At 40.3% G+C, this 17,095-nt stretch overlaps 1 protein-coding gene across 1 annotated transcript in view; it reads left to right on the top strand.

Annotated features, from left to right (window-relative positions):
* LOC115785179 (hemicentin-1-like) overlaps window positions 1-17,095 on the top strand; it is a 26,176-nt gene extending 9,081 nt beyond the window's left edge. Inside the window, exons 15-29 of the mRNA XM_030736671.1 lie at window positions 3,941-3,991; window positions 6,946-7,066; window positions 8,755-9,039; window positions 9,138-9,455; window positions 9,597-9,851; window positions 9,976-10,230; window positions 11,778-12,122; window positions 12,250-12,504; window positions 12,629-12,883; window positions 13,424-13,768; window positions 13,893-14,147; window positions 14,272-14,526; window positions 14,818-15,144; window positions 15,307-15,570; window positions 15,713-17,095. Coding sequence (XP_030592531.1) covers window positions 3,941-3,991; window positions 6,946-7,066; window positions 8,755-9,039; window positions 9,138-9,455; window positions 9,597-9,851; window positions 9,976-10,230; window positions 11,778-12,122; window positions 12,250-12,504; window positions 12,629-12,883; window positions 13,424-13,768; window positions 13,893-14,147; window positions 14,272-14,526; window positions 14,818-15,144; window positions 15,307-15,570; window positions 15,713-15,894 — 3,768 coding nt within the window. The 3' untranslated portion in view covers window positions 15,895-17,095. The remainder of the gene's footprint in view (window positions 1-3,940; window positions 3,992-6,945; window positions 7,067-8,754; window positions 9,040-9,137; window positions 9,456-9,596; window positions 9,852-9,975; window positions 10,231-11,777; window positions 12,123-12,249; window positions 12,505-12,628; window positions 12,884-13,423; window positions 13,769-13,892; window positions 14,148-14,271; window positions 14,527-14,817; window positions 15,145-15,306; window positions 15,571-15,712) is intronic.

Genomic DNA, 17,095 nt, shown 5'->3' with positions numbered 1-17,095 from the left:
CCTGCTTGTCATTAAAGAGAGACCTTTTAAATAGGTGGCCAGCCAAGAAAGTAGCAGAGACCTTGATTAGCGAGTCTTAAAATAAAGATTAAAAAAATAAAATCATTAATGAACCAAAAAAAAAAAAGTATAAAAAAATCTACAATTATATTTACGAAACCCAAAGCTGTGGGGCTCATGAAAGTGGCTGAACTAAAAGTCTTTTTACTCCACAGCCTCCTAAAATGGTGCAAAAATTGCAACAAAGTCCATTATTACATACGTCACACAGAAAGTTTGGAGTGGGTCCCGTCACCCCTCACGAAACAGCCTGTCTTCACTACACAGCAAAGACCAGCAGTCACATGCACCTGAAGCAACAAATCTTGACTTAATATCTTTAGAGGAGCAGTACTCACAGAAGTCAGGCCTGCAGCTGATTCTCTCGCAGTGCCAGGTCACACCACAATGTGATCATCTGCTAAAAAGGGATGCCTTACAGCAAAAGGGTCTGAAGGTTCAAATCTGCCCTCTTCCCTGGAGTTTACATGTTCTCCCTGTGCCTGTGTGGGTTCTCTCCAGGTACTCTATTTACCTCCCACAGTCCAAAGACTACAGTTAGTAAAGTTAATTTGTAATTCTGGAAAAGTTGGACAGGTGTGAGTGTGACTGTCTGTCTCTCTGTGTTAGTCCTGTGACAGACTGTCCAGGGTGTACCCTGCCTCTTACGGAATGGGAGTTGGGATAGGCTCCAGCCCTTCCATGACCCTAAAATAGATAAGCAGAACAAAATGTATGTATATTACAATTACAATAAGCTATTAAATTCTGAATGAATGTTATCCCCTTAACGCCTGAATTTATGTAGCTGTATATGAAAAAATGTTTCATGTGTGTTTTTGCCTTTAAGTAGATAGTAAATATTGTTGAGATTATTAATTTCACTTTTGCACAAAAAATAAATAGAAATTTTGGTATGTTGCAAATTTGCAACAACAGGCAATAAGGTCTATTTGGGGTAAATTTGGTATGTTGCAAATTTGCTACAGCAGGCATAATGGTCCATACTAAGATAACAATAACAGAGTAATATAACAGTGAAAAAACAATGTTTTATTTATTCACCCAACAGCAGGCATTCAATAATAAATATTACCACCAACACCAATTATTGTCACCAACACAATACACACAAATATTACAGGAAACATTGCATTAATTTGAATTCTAGTTTCATTTGAATTGTAAATTAAGTTTTGAAATGTACAGTATGTTGCTGAACCTAAAAGAATGATTGGGAATGCACAGAAAAACTTCACAAACAATGCAACAATAACAATGTTGACTCAAAACAAAGTTACTCAACTTTTTAACTTTATGGAACAAAGACTGATACCCATACACCCATACACACCCACACCACCTCCACCCACCCACACCCACAACCACACACACACACAGGCACAACAATGTAAACAAACTATGTAACATAATGTCTTTCTTATTCGTGGAATGCACAGAAGCAGTTTTTAGTCTTAGGCACAGGTGAACGTCACATTTTGTGCACTCAATGCTTGTATGGCCCGTACACTTTGGAAATTTGCAGCGTTGCCGCACACTGTCAATTTGCGGCCAGTGACCCACTCCATCAGCACGGACATCTTGTGTGGGAATAGCCTTAGTTGGTCCCCTGCGCTGCTTCTTCTGGAACTCTCGCTCCATGTCCGATGACGGCCGCCCCCTCTTTTTGGCCTCTTCTTGGCAGTCTGATTGAGTCATTGTCTAGGAGAGCACCTTGCCACATGGGCACATTTTTTGCAGAGCTCTGAGTCTGTTTCACAGTCTTCCACGCCACTTTTTCTGTGTTGGTCTCTTTTGCTTCTGTCTTGCTGCTTGGCCACTGGTGGTGACAACCTCCTCCTCACTGCTGCTCTCATCACCATCTGCAGGGATCAAAATTAGAAATGTGAAAATGTATGAAACGAAATTCAGCATTTTCAATCTAAAATCTACCAGCCAACATCAAAATTTATCAACATTTGTCTGGTGCTAATCCTGGTTCACATGGCTTAGGAACATTTTCTTCTTCACTTTTGCTCATGTCACTCTCACTGCTGCTCTCATCATAACCTGGCTTGGGCAAATATTCCTCATCACTGCCTGCACTGTCACAGAGACAACTAATCTGACGTGAAGCTGCACATGTACGCGCTTCCCATAAAACATGGAAGTATTCATTGAGCTCTAGATAAAAAAAAAAAAAAAAATAGCAAGTCTAAACCAGATCTAGACTGGATCTGGACCAGTTGTGGACCTGATCTAAACCTGGTCTAAATCTGGTCTATACCGGGTCGAAACAAGGTCTAAACACTAAACCAGGTCTAACCCGAAAGGCGTTTCTCTATATAGCGCTAGTTACCCTTATGGCCTACTGTCGCATATATGCTACAAAGCGAAATATTATAATAACTTCAAAAACACTTGTCACAAATATTTCACATCATTATGTCGAGTGTATAAGACCACAATAAACAGGTGAGTATTTTTATCTTAGCACAACTTACCTTATATACACCCCAGGATCAAATTTTCCAGCCTCCTACCGACAGGTAGGAGTAAGGGGCTCGACACACGGGGAGCGACGTCGCTCGCTCTCCATTCATTTCCTATGGAGCTTGTGCGATGAGGCGACAATCGCTTGCCCTCCTCCAGCTAAGCGACCGGCGACGTTCGTGCATGTGAAATTTCGAGCTCGTACACGTAGACGTGCACACGCGACCAGGCGACGCGACACAACAAAGTTGGAAAATGTTCTACTTTTGTCGCTGTCGCGTGGCACTAAACCAATCAGCAAGAGTTTCATTGACTGACCAATGAGCGAAGAGTATGCTACACACTGCAGTTTGCAACCACTTTCAGCATGAAGGAAAGCATCGTTTTAGCTGTGTTTGACTTTCCTATATTATATGACACTTCACGCAGTGATTATCGAGTTAAACATAAAAGGCAGCCATATGAGAACGTGTTGGTGCAAGACTAACGTTAAACAGACGGATAGAGAGGACTTTTGTGCTAATATAGGATGAACGCGAGGTTGTCTTTTTCTTTTGTAGAGGAGACTTAACAGCAAGATTTCTGTCAGTTCCAATAAAATCTTCAGACTCCTCATCTTTATTCCCGTGTCTGACACGGACTGCTTTGAAAATGTCTAAATCCCTCCAGTTTCATAACCAATCACATTTCTTGGAGACGAGTGACGTAAGAGCGCGATTCGCAAAGCTGCCGTCGCTTTCGCGTCCCGTGTGTTCGGTTTCACCCCAGTGGCGATGCGACCCATTCGTCGCTGTCGTTTGTCGCTCCCCGTGTGTCGAGCCCATAACAGAGTAATCCTCGTGCGTAAACACGAAATAAATCCGCCACTTTGCGATCCCAGTAGAAACAAGTGCTTGTCAAAGGTTCCTAGGTCCGTAGCGAATATGCACTAACAGGCATTGGGGGAATGCAGGCGCTATCTTGGCTGGTTGATTGAATCAAACGGTTAGTCGCATATTTGCATCATTTTTAAGTCTGGGAAGTCTGAGATGCACAGAATTCCCGAAGCTTGTTGCCTGCAGAACACTTGTGAGAAGAACACAGGTTGAGCAAAAGTATCTTTAACCGGTGCAGGCTGTCAAGATGAAGCACAGTCTCTTGGCTGTATGTGCTTCAGGGCTCAGTCCCTTTAAGACTTATTTGTATTTGTCCATCATGCGGATAATGAAACTAATTTGTTCTTGATTTTGTGGCTATGTAACATAATTAGAAGAACCAGTCTTATGGTTGTCAGTCCTAATTAATAGTTTGACCATAATATTTAGTGTATGTACTGAAAAAAGAAAAGGCAGAGCTGGGATTATGCTCACCGTGGCTGTCCTCCGAGCTGCTGGGATAACTTTGGAAAAGTTTTTCGTTTTCTGAATAGTTTGACAGTTTGGCCAGCAAACTGAACATTGAGCTGGGCACAGAGCTTTGGGTGAGTGTATCATCTATCTCAGTGGTTATTATGTTATTGTCTGGATGTCCATAATACAGTTTCTTAATTAATCCAAGCTGAGGGAGGAAGCGAATAACATGAAACAACATGAAAAGTCAAATGGCCTTAGAAGTACAAAAGTAGTACTGTTAGTACAAGGACCAACACCACTGGATGAGAGCAGGGGTAGGATGATTTGTAATGTAAATGAATATATTTACTTGAGCCCATAACATTCCAGGTATGTCCTACCAGGAGTAGACTCAGGGTCAGATGAGGCAGTGATGATCCAGGTACTTTAAAAAATACTTTAAGGATCATAGTCCCGTGGCAGCATGGTGGCACGGTGGTTAGCACAGCAAGAAGGTCCTAGGTTTGAATCCACCTTGGCTGGGGCCAATGTGCTTAGTGGGCTTAGGTTAACTGATGATTCTAAATTTCCCATAGGTGTGAATGGTTGTCTCTCTTTCTGTGACAGGCTGGCGACCTGTACAGGGTGTAGCCTTCCTCTCGCCCTATGACATTTGGGATTCATGGTAATTTGTGTGGGTTTTGAGGGAAGGTGTGGATTAGCCCTATTGACCAGCAGTTGTGTGCTCATGTCACATCTGTCATACATACTGTAATGGCCACATGCTATAGATTCACACACAGCCATCCACATCAACTCATCCTCCAATATGCAGGCAAACAGAGCAGCATCAACCCTCGCTTGATTTTTTCCCCCATTGAAATCTGACCTGTTTTCAACGTGTTCCTTTCATTTTGTCTCTTGAACTTGCAATGACAAACTACAGGATATGCAGCAGACCATAAAACTGTGCAGGCTGTGTCACTCAACACTTCCCCAAATGTCTAATGAGAGCAAGAGAGCGTGAGAGAAAGCGTGTGGTACATCTTTGGCTGTGCGAGTGTGCCTGTCATGACAGACTATTAGGGCTTATCACTTGGTGTAGAAAAGTTTCCTTTTTGTATACATTTTTGTGTGTGTAGATTCCCATGTCCATCTCACCACTATGGCACAAAACACTAAACATGTCCTGGGAGAAGAGTTATTAAAATGAAGCTGCAGAAAATCTGTGATCTTCCTGATGTCAAAACTGAATTTCAGAGCCCTGTGTAAGCTGCATTCTGCTGTGGTTTCCTATGCCCTTTGGATGATTTAAAGTCTGTAAAAATGAGTTTGTCTCAACATAAATCCTTCCATGCCCCCATTTCAAAGTTTTATAATAAAATTTTTAATTGCTTAATAACCCCAACTGAGAGGTATTGCCCATGATATCTTCACTATCAGTCAATGAGCTTTAAAAAAATACATTAATGTTTATACTTAACATTTCTGAATTTCAAAATATTATATGTTGTAATATAATGATACAGTATATTTGCATATTACTTTTCTTACATGGGTCAGCACAGTGGCGACGTGGTTAGCACCGCTGCCTCACAGCTAGAAGGTCTGGGTTTGAATCTCCCTGTGTCTGTGTGGGTTTGTTCTGGCTACTCTGGTTCCTCCCACAGGCCAAAGCCATGCAATTACTGTGGTTAGGTTAACTGGTGATTCTAAATTAGGTGTGAATGGTTGCCTGTCTCTCTGTGTTAGCCCTGTGACAGGCTGGGCCAACTAGCTGGCAACCTGTACAGGGTGTACTCTGCCTCTCACCCTATGACAGCTAGGATAGGCTCCACCTCATATCTCCTGAAGTTTCTGACTCCCGCACTGCTGAATAAAATCCTTTCTGCCTCCTTCAGCCCTCTGCCTCCTGATGTATGGGCCGAGGCTGAAAATGAGAGGTAGAAAGACCTGCTATCCATTAAAAAGGGCACTGAATAAAAGTTTTGTTTTGATAGGGTTAACATTGTTGTACATTTTGGGAATCGCCCTAAAATAAATTTAAGACTCTCACACTGAAGAAGCAATTAGATTTTTAGCAACAGAAAAATAATAACTTAAAAACATTTATCAATTAACCTCCCTTGTTTCCATAAAATGCAGAAGCTGCAATACCCGCCATTTTAAAAAGAAAGTGACTGCGTTCTGTTAACCACAACCCCAACAAATGTGGCATCATTAGACATCACCAGGATGTCCTCTTGACAGTACAGAAAGAAATAAATATCACGAAGGAAGCTTGATGTAAAGGACTCATGTGCCTCACAGAGGTCAACAATTAATTGCTGAGTCTTAGAAGGTTAGAGCTACACTGTCTAGATGCTGCCATGATGTACTCATATAACTTAAGATTATTAAACTAGTGTACAGTGTTACAGCAAGGCTTTGGGAACCTAGAAAAAAGTATAGGTTTGTTCTGGAACACTTATACTGGTTGATCAGACAGGCCCAGTATAAGTTGTGGGTGACCCTGGAGGACTGGTGTGGTCAGCAGGTGTTTGCTGAGTATCACAGCTTCTATGTGGAACCAGAGAGTGACTGATATTGACTGCAGTTGGGACAATATCACAGCAATGCAGGGGACTCCCTCCCCTGGCACTTATGTGTAGAGAGAATAAAGCAAGCTTTGACAGTATCTCTGTGTTTAATAAAAACATTATTTTAAAATTAACCCAGTCTGTGACGTCCATCAACTGTGAATAACGGGATGATGACTAAAATGCACTAAACTGACAAAGTGACTCTTGCAATTTTCTAACAGAATTTATATTTCTAGGTAAAATCACACCAGTTTTGTTCTCTCCTCTGTGGATATTTAAAAAAGCAATTTGTGAAAAGATGAAGTGAAAGATTGCACAAAATATGAGAGGACGGAAATCTACGAGCTACCGTTACACCACAAAGGGCTGACTGCACAGTTTCCTGTACACAGCAGCGCTGAATTTCCTCTGTACTTTCATCTGCCTGTGCAACTGTCATGGTGTCAGGAGGTCATCATAAGTAGGTACAATGTCGACCTGATGTTCATCTAACCCGGGTCCTGAAGCTGGACGGCATCTGAACGATCCTGAAACACGCCTCACTTCTTCCATCCGCCTCATTCCTCCTGCATGCTGCGTGCTGGGCAAACATGTGGCCTGTCAGAATGCTGAGCTTCCTCATGCTCATCCTTTCACTGTGCGGTGAGTGATAATGATGCAAACCTGCTACAAACAAACATCTGTGTATATGTGAAAAGTTGTATATTATTTCATTCACTTGTTAGGAATGAAACTTTAAGTTAAATCTTAGTTTCTCACTGGCATTACTTTCGATATCTCAACATGTTACTGCAAAAAAGCAAACTAAAACTAATAAAGTTTATATGATAATGTTTTTTTAAAATACTCCACTTTTAATGAGGTACTGATGATATTTAAAACAATAAAAGAAATTACCTTTCAACCGTGAGAGATAATTGCTTTTTCTGGGGCATGCTTCCGTTTTGAGTTATCTGTTGCAGCGGCTGTTTAGTGAAACGTTTTCAGAGGATTCTTCAGTCTTGTGAAAAACTAATTTGACTCCATGTTTCAGTAGCGTTTCAAACCACCGTTAGCAGCAGTGACTTGCAGTAATAATTTTCTGTTTCTCACATTGCTGTGGAGGATATTTGGGCCCACTCTTATTTACACTGCTGCTTTAGTTCATTGAGCACTGAGGGCATTAGTCTATGTGTAGCTCTCTTAAAGTTCAGTCACTTCATTTTAATCATGTTCTGATCTCAAACAACAACTCGATTCTTTTCTTTTTCGATCATTCTGTTGTATGTTTGCTGGAGTTTTTTGGATCATTGTCTTATTGCTAATCTTCATCATATCCAAGACTCTTATCACTGCAAAAAACACTATTTATTGTATGGAAAATAAGAACGTTTTTGTATTTAAAAAAATGCAATAATTCAAATAATTAAACTGGCATTTAAAGGGTTAAAATCCTGAAAATGATTGAATATTTGATCATTTTGATCAGGGCTGAAGCTGATTAAGTAATTTATGAAAAAAAAGGAGAAAAAAAATTTGATATATGATGATTTAATAGCAGCTCTTTTGGTGCATGCACATTTTTGCCAGAGGGTGCTAAATTTGAGGATCAATATGTGACTGAAATGTAGACTTTCAGCTTTAATTCAAACATTTTTATACGCAGTTCCCCTCAGAGGCTCGAATATAATTAAATACAAGTATTTTTCTTAATACTCGGATGAAATCCTTTGCAGTCAATGCCTATACTTCACACGTTTTTCTTGGTTTCATCCATTCAAAAATTTTTTTTGCGCACCTTGTTGCAATCCCTCTGTATTTCCATTCATCAAGGTGTGGGATTGATTGTACAAGTTAACAATGATACGTCTACCTCCTTGTGTGTTTTTGATTTGGTCAGCTGCCTTCTGTCAGGCCTTTTGGAGTTGCTGAGCTGGTCAGTACTTTCTGTCTTTTTAAGAATGATTTGCACTCTTTATTTTTTTCATGACTCTCTGATTGATTTTAGTTTTTCAGGGTAAAGATGGCCTCTCTCACCTGCACTGCCATTTCTTTGAGCCTCACCAGGTCACGAAACTGCTCGTCAGTCAATTGTTCAGTTAAATTTGCTACTCTGAAAATGAAAATTTACAAAAACTCTTAATGCAAAGTTTTTGCAATACTCACTGAATTAAAGCTGATGAGCACTTCAATCACATTTTGATTGTTTGATGTAATATGCTGCATTGTACTCTATGTTACAAATGCTTTTTGGTTTTATTTTGTAGTGTTTAAAATGAACATTTATTCTGAAAAATCTAAAGTAGGGAGAATGAAAACCTAATGAAACAACTAATGTTATCTATTCACAGATGCTGGCAGCACATGCACAATAGAGGACAGCCGTCTTATTCTGCACCCACGTAGGATTATAGAAGAATATGGAGGAAATCCTGTCTCTGTAAACTGTACCAGTGAAATTGATGATCATAATGGGATGTACTGGACAGTTGGAAATGAAAGCTCTCCCATCGAAAAAGAAGAACCTTTAATCTCCTACTCAGTGCCACTGTCAGACTGGGATGTGAAGGCCGAGTGTAAAATAAAATTAACAGAGTCTTATGAATGTAGCAGGAAACTTAAAGTTATTCTATTTAGTAAGTTTAATTTAGAAAAATTAATATCATACAATCCTGAGAACATTATTAATTATGGACATATTTAACTAACTTTTTAATCTAATGTTGTTTGCCAGAGAATCCAGAAGTTGTTCTTTCTGCACAGCATGTAAATGTGATGGGAGAAGAAACACAGTACAGACTGCAGTGTGACATCATCAATGTTGCTCCTGTTCAGCACCTCACTGTTAGCTGGTACAAAAACAATGAAAGCATCATGACACAGTCTTTCAATGACACAACCAAAACACCAGTAAATGAGTCCTCTGTTCTGAGAGTCACCATCAGCAGAGAAGAAAATGAAGTTCAGTTCAGATGTGAAGCTCAGCTGGACTTTGGACCAGATGTACCCCAACTTCCTGTCATTTCTCAAACCCACAGTGTTTCCGCGCACTGTGAGTAAACATCCTGCTGTTTACACCTAAACAGAACATTATTTTAATTTAAGTTTTAGCTTAGATTAAACAAAAGTTCTTCTCGGTTTAGCTATCTATTGTGAAGTTATGAAAATGAATAAAAATCTGTTTTATCTCCAGATGCTCCTGAACTGAACACAACAAATAATCCTCATGACATTTCAACACTTGAGGGCACTAATATCACCTTGAGCTGTGAAGCTGAGGGAAACCCTCCTCCTGTCTATCACTGGACTTGTGATGGAGTGAATCAGTTGGAGAACACAAACAGTCTCAGCATCACTGGAGTGAACCATAATGTGACCTGCACCTGCACAGCTACCAATGATCTGGGAAACATAACTAAGACAATTCATGTTCATGTCAAAGAAAGAGGTACACATCCTGGTTTACCTTCCATCTAATATTCCTGTGGGTCATGTAGTGGATACTGTTGACTTATTTCTTATTTTACACCAAATCAGCTCTAACTGTGAATATGTCTGCTTGTGAATGGCAGGTTGCCCTCTCACACTGACGCCTTCTGAAATTGTTGTGAGATTTGGAGATCCAGTTTCAATCAACTGCAGCACATCAGCCACATATGTTGTTGGAATGGGCTGGGAGGCTCCATTTGGAGGCACGGGATTTGAACCTCCTCCTGCTGTCACATGGAGCACTGAAAAAGTGGAAGAGTGGACTCCAAGTCCTTCCTGCTCTGCTACTCTGGATGATCATTCCCAGTGTTCCATAAGTCCAGTCATCACTGTTTATAGTAAGTACATCTCCATACTGCATTACTGTATTAGTACTCCTGATAGTACAGTGCATGAAGTAAAAGCTTTTTTTTTCATACACTGCTGTAGAAAAAAAGGAACATAGGAACATTTTTCAATCAGACGATAGCATCAAGGCAGTTAAACTTTTGGGATATTGATCTGCTCCGTTAGGTAGCAGAGGGGGGTGTTCATCAGTTTTAGCTGCTTTGGTGTTAATGTAATTACCAACAGGTGCACTAAAGGGGATACAACGAGACAACACCCAAAACAGGAATAGTTTTACAGGTGGAGGCCAGTGACATTTTCCCCTCATGATCTTTTCTGACTTTTTTCAGTAGTTTTGCATTTGGCCAGGGTAATTGTCAGTACTGGTAGCATGAAGAAATAACTTGACCCTACAGAGGTTGTATTGGTAATCCAACTCCTCCAGGATGGCACGTCACTATGTGCCAGAAGGTTTGCTGTGTCTCCCAGCACCGTCTCAGGAACATGGAGGAGACTCCAGGAGACAGGCAGTTACTCTAGGAGAGCTGGCCAAGGCCATAGAAGGTTCTTAACCCATCAGCAGGACTTGTATCTGCTACTTTGTGCAAGCAGTAACAGGATGAGCACTGCCAAAGCCCTGCAAAATGACCTCCAGCAGGCCACTGGTGTGAATATCTCTGTTCAAATAATCAGAAACAGACTTCATGAGGGTGGCCTGAAGGCCTGAAGTCCTCTAGTGGGTCCTTTGCTCACTGCCCAGCACCGTGGAACCTGATTGGCATTTGCCGTAGAATACTCGAATTGAGAGGTTCACCACCGGCACCCTGTGCTTTCCAAGATGAGAGCAGATTGATCCTGAGCACATGTGGCAGATGTGAAAGGGTGTGGAGAAGCCCTGGAAAACGTCATGCTGCCTGTAGTATCATTCAGCATGACGAGTTAGTTGGTGGGTCAGTGATGGTCTGGGGAGGCAAATCCATGCAGGGATGCACAGACTTCTACAGGCTAGGCAATGACACCTTGAGTGCCATTAGATAATGGGATGAAATCTTTGGACCCATTGTCAGACCCTGGTGCAGTGCATTATGGGATCCTTGTGGTGCATGATTATGTCCAGCTTCAATTGATGAGATTATGCAGGCAGTTCCTGGAGGATGAAGGAACTGATACCATTGGCTGTGCCCCACATTTGCCTGACCTAAATCCAACAGAACACCTCTGGGACATTATGTTTCGATCCATCTGATGCTGCCTACTCGTACCTCAGACAGGATTTCATTAATGCTCTGGTCCAGATCTCAGAGGAGATCCCTCAGAACACCATGAAATACAATGAAATATTAGAAAATTGGACTAGCCTGCTCCATAATTTTTTTAAACTTTGATTTTTGGAGTTTCTTAAATTCAACCTTGTGTAGGTTGATCATTTTCATTTCCATCAAACAATGTGGCATCATTTGATTCCTAAAACATTACCCAGTCCATATTAGTATAGATATGAGCATGATTTTATTTATTATTGTTTATTTATTTCTTTTTTGCTTTGCTTGATTTACAGAAGGTCCAGACACTGTGTCAATCCCTGAATTGGATCATAGTCTCATTGTGGAGGCCACAGCATACAAACAGTACACAAGGACACAGTACAGACTGCAGTGTGACATCATCAATGTTGCTCCTGTTCAGCACCTCACTGTTAGCTGGTACAAAAACAATGAAAGCATCATGACACAGTCTTTCAATGACACAACCAAAACACCAGTAAATGAGTCCTCTGTTCTGAGAGTCACCATCAGCAGAGAAGAAAATGAAGTTCAGTTCAGATGTGAAGCTCAGCTGGACTTTGGATCATATGGACCACAACTTCCTGTCATTTCTCAAACATACAGTATTTCAGCACACTGTGAGTAAACATCCTGCTGTTTACACACTGTTTTCATATGTGATTTAGATTAAATGCTGCCAAGATCAGTGTAGGTATGACCATATAACTATTCAAATGAATAACAAGCCTGTGTTTGTTTCTCCAGATGCTCCTGAGCTGAACACAAAAAATAGTCCTCATGACATTTCAACACTTGAGGGCACTGATATCACCTTGAGCTGTGAAGCTGAGGGAAACCCTCCTCCTGTCTATCACTGGACTTGTGATGGAGTGAATCAGTTGGAGAACACAAACAGTCTCAGCATCACTGGAGTGAACCATAATGTGACCTGCACCTGCACAGCTACCAATGATCTGGGAAACATAACTAAGACAATTCATGTTCATGTCAAAGAAAGAGGTACACATCCTGGTTTACCTTCCATCTAATATTCCTGTGGATCATGTAGTGGATACTGTTGACTTATTTCTTATTTTACACCAAATCAGCTCTAACTGTGAATATGTCTGCTTGTGAATGGCAGGTTGCCCTCTCACACTGACGCCTTCTGAAATTGTTGTGAGATTTGGAGATCCAGTTTCAATCAACTGCAGCACATCAGCCACATATGTTGTTGGAATGGGCTGGGAGGCTCCATTTGGAGGCACGGGATTTGAACCTCCTCCTGCTGTCACATGGAGGGTCGAAAAAGTTGAAGAGTGGACTCCAAGTCCTTCCTGCTATGCTACTCTGGATGATAATTCTCAGTGTTCCATGATCCCAGTCATCACTGTTTATAGTAAGTACATGTGTATACTGTATTAGTACTCCTGATAATACAGTGCATAAAGTAAAATGTTTCATGGATAGATAGACATTCTGTCTGTCTATCTATTTATCTATCTATCTATCTATCTATCTATCTATCTATCTATCTATCTATCTATCTATCTATCTATCTATCTATCTATCTATCTATCTATCTATCTATCTATCTATCTATCTATCTATCTATCTATCTATCTATCTATCTATCTATCTATCTATCTATCTATCTATCTATCTATCTATCTATCTATCTATCTATCTATCTTGACTGATCTTTAAATGCTCTGAAAAGATGGTGCAGAGTAGTCTGTAAGTAATTCCTCTGATCCAAATGTTTACACTTTCCTGTAGAAAATTAAAGGTGACTCTGGTACCAGCAACAAAAGATAACTTTTTAATGTTGTTATATTTATGTATGCATTTTTCTCATTCTTACCGTATGACAATAACAAACATGCTTACGTTCCATTTTCTGATTCTTTTTTGTCGTTTTGCTTTGCTTGATTTACAGAAGATCCAGACACTGTGTCAATCCCTGAATTGGATCATAGTCTCATTGTGGAGGCCACAGCATACAAACAGTACACAAGGACACAGCACAGACTGAAGTGTGACATCATCAATGTTGCTCCTGTTCAGCACCTCACTGTTAGCTGGTACAAAAACAATGAAAGCATCATGACACAGTCTTTCAATGACACAACCAAAACACCAGTAAATGAGTCCTCTGTTCTGAGAGTCACCATCAGCAGAGAAGAAAATGAAGTTCAGTTCAGATGTGAAGCTCAGCTGGACTTTGCATCATATGGACCACAACTTCCTGTCATTTCTCAACCATACAGTATTTCAGCACACTGTGAGTAAACATCCTGCTGTTTACACAATTTTCATATGTGATTTAGATTAAATGCTGTCAAACCAGTGTAGATATGACCATATAACTATTCAAATGAATAACAAGCCTGTGTTTGTTTCTCCAGATGCTCCCGAGCTAAACACAGAAAATAATCCTCATGACATTTCAACACTTGAGGGCACTGATATCACCTTGAGCTGTGAAGCTGAGGGAAACCCTCCTCCTGTCTATCACTGGACTTGTGATGGAGTGAATCAGTTGGAGAACACAAACAGTCTCAGCATCACTGGAGTGAACCATAATGTGACCTGCACCTGCACAGCTACCAATGATCTGGGAAACATAACTAAGACAATTCATGTTCATGTCAAAGAAAGAGGTACACATCCTGGTTTACCTTCCATCTAATATTCCTGTGGATCATGTAGTGGATACTGTTGACTTATTTCTTATTTTACACCAAATCAGCTCTAACTGTGAATATGTCTGCTTGTGAATGGCAGGTTGCCCTCTCACACTGACGCCTTCTGAAATTGTTGTGAGATTTGGAGATCCAGTTTCAATCAACTGCAGCACATCAGCCACATATGTTGTTGGAATGGGCTGGGAGGCTCCATTTGGAGGCACGGGATTTGAACCTCCTCCTGCTGTCACATGGAGGGTCGAAAAAGTTGAAGAGTGGACTCCAAGTCCTTCTTGCTATGCTACTCTGGATGATAATTCTCAGTGTTCCATGATCCCAGTCATCACTGTTTATAGTAAGTTCATGTGTATACTGTATTATTGTATTATAAACAGCATGAACTTTTTTTTTTTTTTTTTTGATGTAATACAGCAATGATTTCAAGTCCTTAAAGTGCCCAGCAGTTTGTAATCATGGTGATTCAAATGTTTGTGCAAATTAAAATGTTGCTGTGGTACCCACAGTCAACAATAACATTTTAATACTAACATATTTAAGTATGCGTGCTTCTTTTATTTTATGTTAACTGGTCAGATATATCTTCATTTGATTCCCTAAATTCATTTTTGCTTTTCTTTATTTACAGAACCTCCAGACTCTGTGTCAGTCTCTGCAGTGGATCATAGTTCCATACTGGAGGGCAGAGAGTATCACCTGAAATGTGATATCAACAATGTGGCTCCTGTGCAGAATCTCAGTGTGAAGTGGTACAAAGGCAAAGAAACTGCATTCACAGAAACGTTTGATGAATTCAGTGTGACTCCAGTAAATAAATCTTCTAGTCTCAGAGTCACCGCTCAGAGAGATCACAATGGATCAGTTTTCAGATGTGAGGCTGAGCTGCAGCTGGGACCCAAAGGACCAGAGTTGTCCCCTTCTGTGACCTCAGCACCTTACACTGCTGTTGTTCTCTGTAAGATTTCCACCTACTTATTTATTATGTTCTTTTTGTTTGTTTGTTCTTGCCACACATCTCTGCAACAATGAACCATAAATTCATCAATTTTGAAACTCATTTGAGATGAAAGTAAATTTTGAACATTATGTCTTTATGTTAATTTATTTTTTCCCACAGATGCCCCTGAGTTCAAGGAAGGCAATGAAAGCAGGGAGGTGCTCCTGGGTGAGAATGTTACTTTAAGCTGCAGTGCTGACAGTAACCCTCCCGCTATCATTGAATGGATCTATGCAGCTGCTGGGAATTCAAAAGAGACCACCGAGGGGCGCCAGAGGACTGTCACTATCACCAGAGCCACCTCCGTCAATGCTGGTGTTTATGTGTGTGTTGGAGAAAATAAATTTGGGAGAAAGGCAAGATCTGTCACACTGCTGGTCAAAGGTATGATTATTGATTCTGTGCAGAGAATTAGGTCATCAATTTATTTAATTTCTATAGTGAAGTGGTAACTCATGTTTAAATTGCAGAATGCATCAAGAATTGAGAAGTATTCTTAGGTTGTTTTATTTTGGTTATCTTTCAGGTAAAACCAGTTATATCCCTTTTCCAGCCATTTGGGTTTCCCTCGCTGTATTGCTCATCATCCTCTTCCTCCTCGTGCTCCTTCGCCACAAGAGGCGGAACGCCCGTGGACATTATAGTTTTGTTCCTGTCAGAGGGCCAGACATCCCTTTGACTACTGCACAAGCCAATGGCAAAGCTTAGGATTGTTACTGCATTCATTGCACGTGTAAACTAATTATTTGACTTCTCCCTGAAAACAAACAGAAGACAAATCTAAAATATAAAAAGCGGTACCTTTCAGAAATAGTGCTAACAGTGTAGCTGCTTTTTATTCTTGAAATATTGCATGTTTACAGTGTGGGTCTTATATGACATTACTGCAGCTGCGTTTAAGAATCAAGGTGTCCAGGGGTCTCAGCAACCAGAGGTCAGCTACATCTAGCTCCAGAAGAAGCTCATGACAGCCTGACCACCAGTGGTGATGTCCCTAAGGCTGTCTGGCAACATCATAGTACACCCCAGATGAAGCTGTGTGGGTTGAGGCTGTGCCTCTTCCATTCCCCTAAATATGCCAAACACAAGACCTGCAAGTACGGCAGCAGAAAAGGCAACATTCTTAGGTCAAATGTGGTCTGCAGGGCCTGAAAGGTCCACCTCTGCATGAAGAGTGAGCGTAACTCCTTTATTAGGTACCATGAACAAATGGCTTTCTGTTGTATAAAGTTATAATGTGCATGTTGTAATGTTCTAGACAGTGATGTTGTAATGTTCTAAAATACATGTTCCTTTCTCCATATATGTATTTTTCTTGTATTCTTTTTTTTTTTTTTTTATATATACACTTCTTGGCTGTTTTTTTAACTACAGAAGGGTAAGGAACCAACTATGGTAACTTCACTGACCTTTATTTTCTACATGAAAATGAAACATTTTGAAAAATGTCACAAAAGTAATTACGTTTTATTATGTACTCCATTAACACTGTATGGCTGAAAATTTGAAACACTTAGAATTTCACATTTTCATCCATACAGTGTTAATGTACTCCATTAACACTGTATGGTTGAATTTGAATTTCTAAGTATTTCAGTGAATGCCCTTTAAAGGGTTAAGACTTACTCATCCATGATACGGATATGAAAATAGTTTGTTCCTGTTTGTGTTACTATGTAGCATATTTAGAAGAACCAAGTTAGCGGCTGACAGGCTTAATTAATTGTTTGACCGTGATACTGATTTAGTATATGAACTGAAGAAAGAAAAGCTCAAGCAGGAAGTGTTCTCATTATGTGGAGATTATACCTGTCCGTGCTGTCCTTCAAGCTGCTGGGATGACTTTGGACTTTTTGTAATTTTTGCATTCAGAATGATCTGACAATTTGACCAATAAACTCAACACGGA

This window comes from Archocentrus centrarchus, chromosome 8 (genome assembly GCF_007364275.1).
Source record: "Archocentrus centrarchus isolate MPI-CPG fArcCen1 chromosome 8, fArcCen1, whole genome shotgun sequence".
In the NCBI taxonomy this organism is placed as follows: Eukaryota; Metazoa; Chordata; class Actinopteri; order Cichliformes; family Cichlidae; genus Archocentrus; species Archocentrus centrarchus.
The sequence above is the reverse complement of the archived record's forward strand: the minus strand, read 5'-3'. Positions and strand labels throughout refer to the sequence as shown.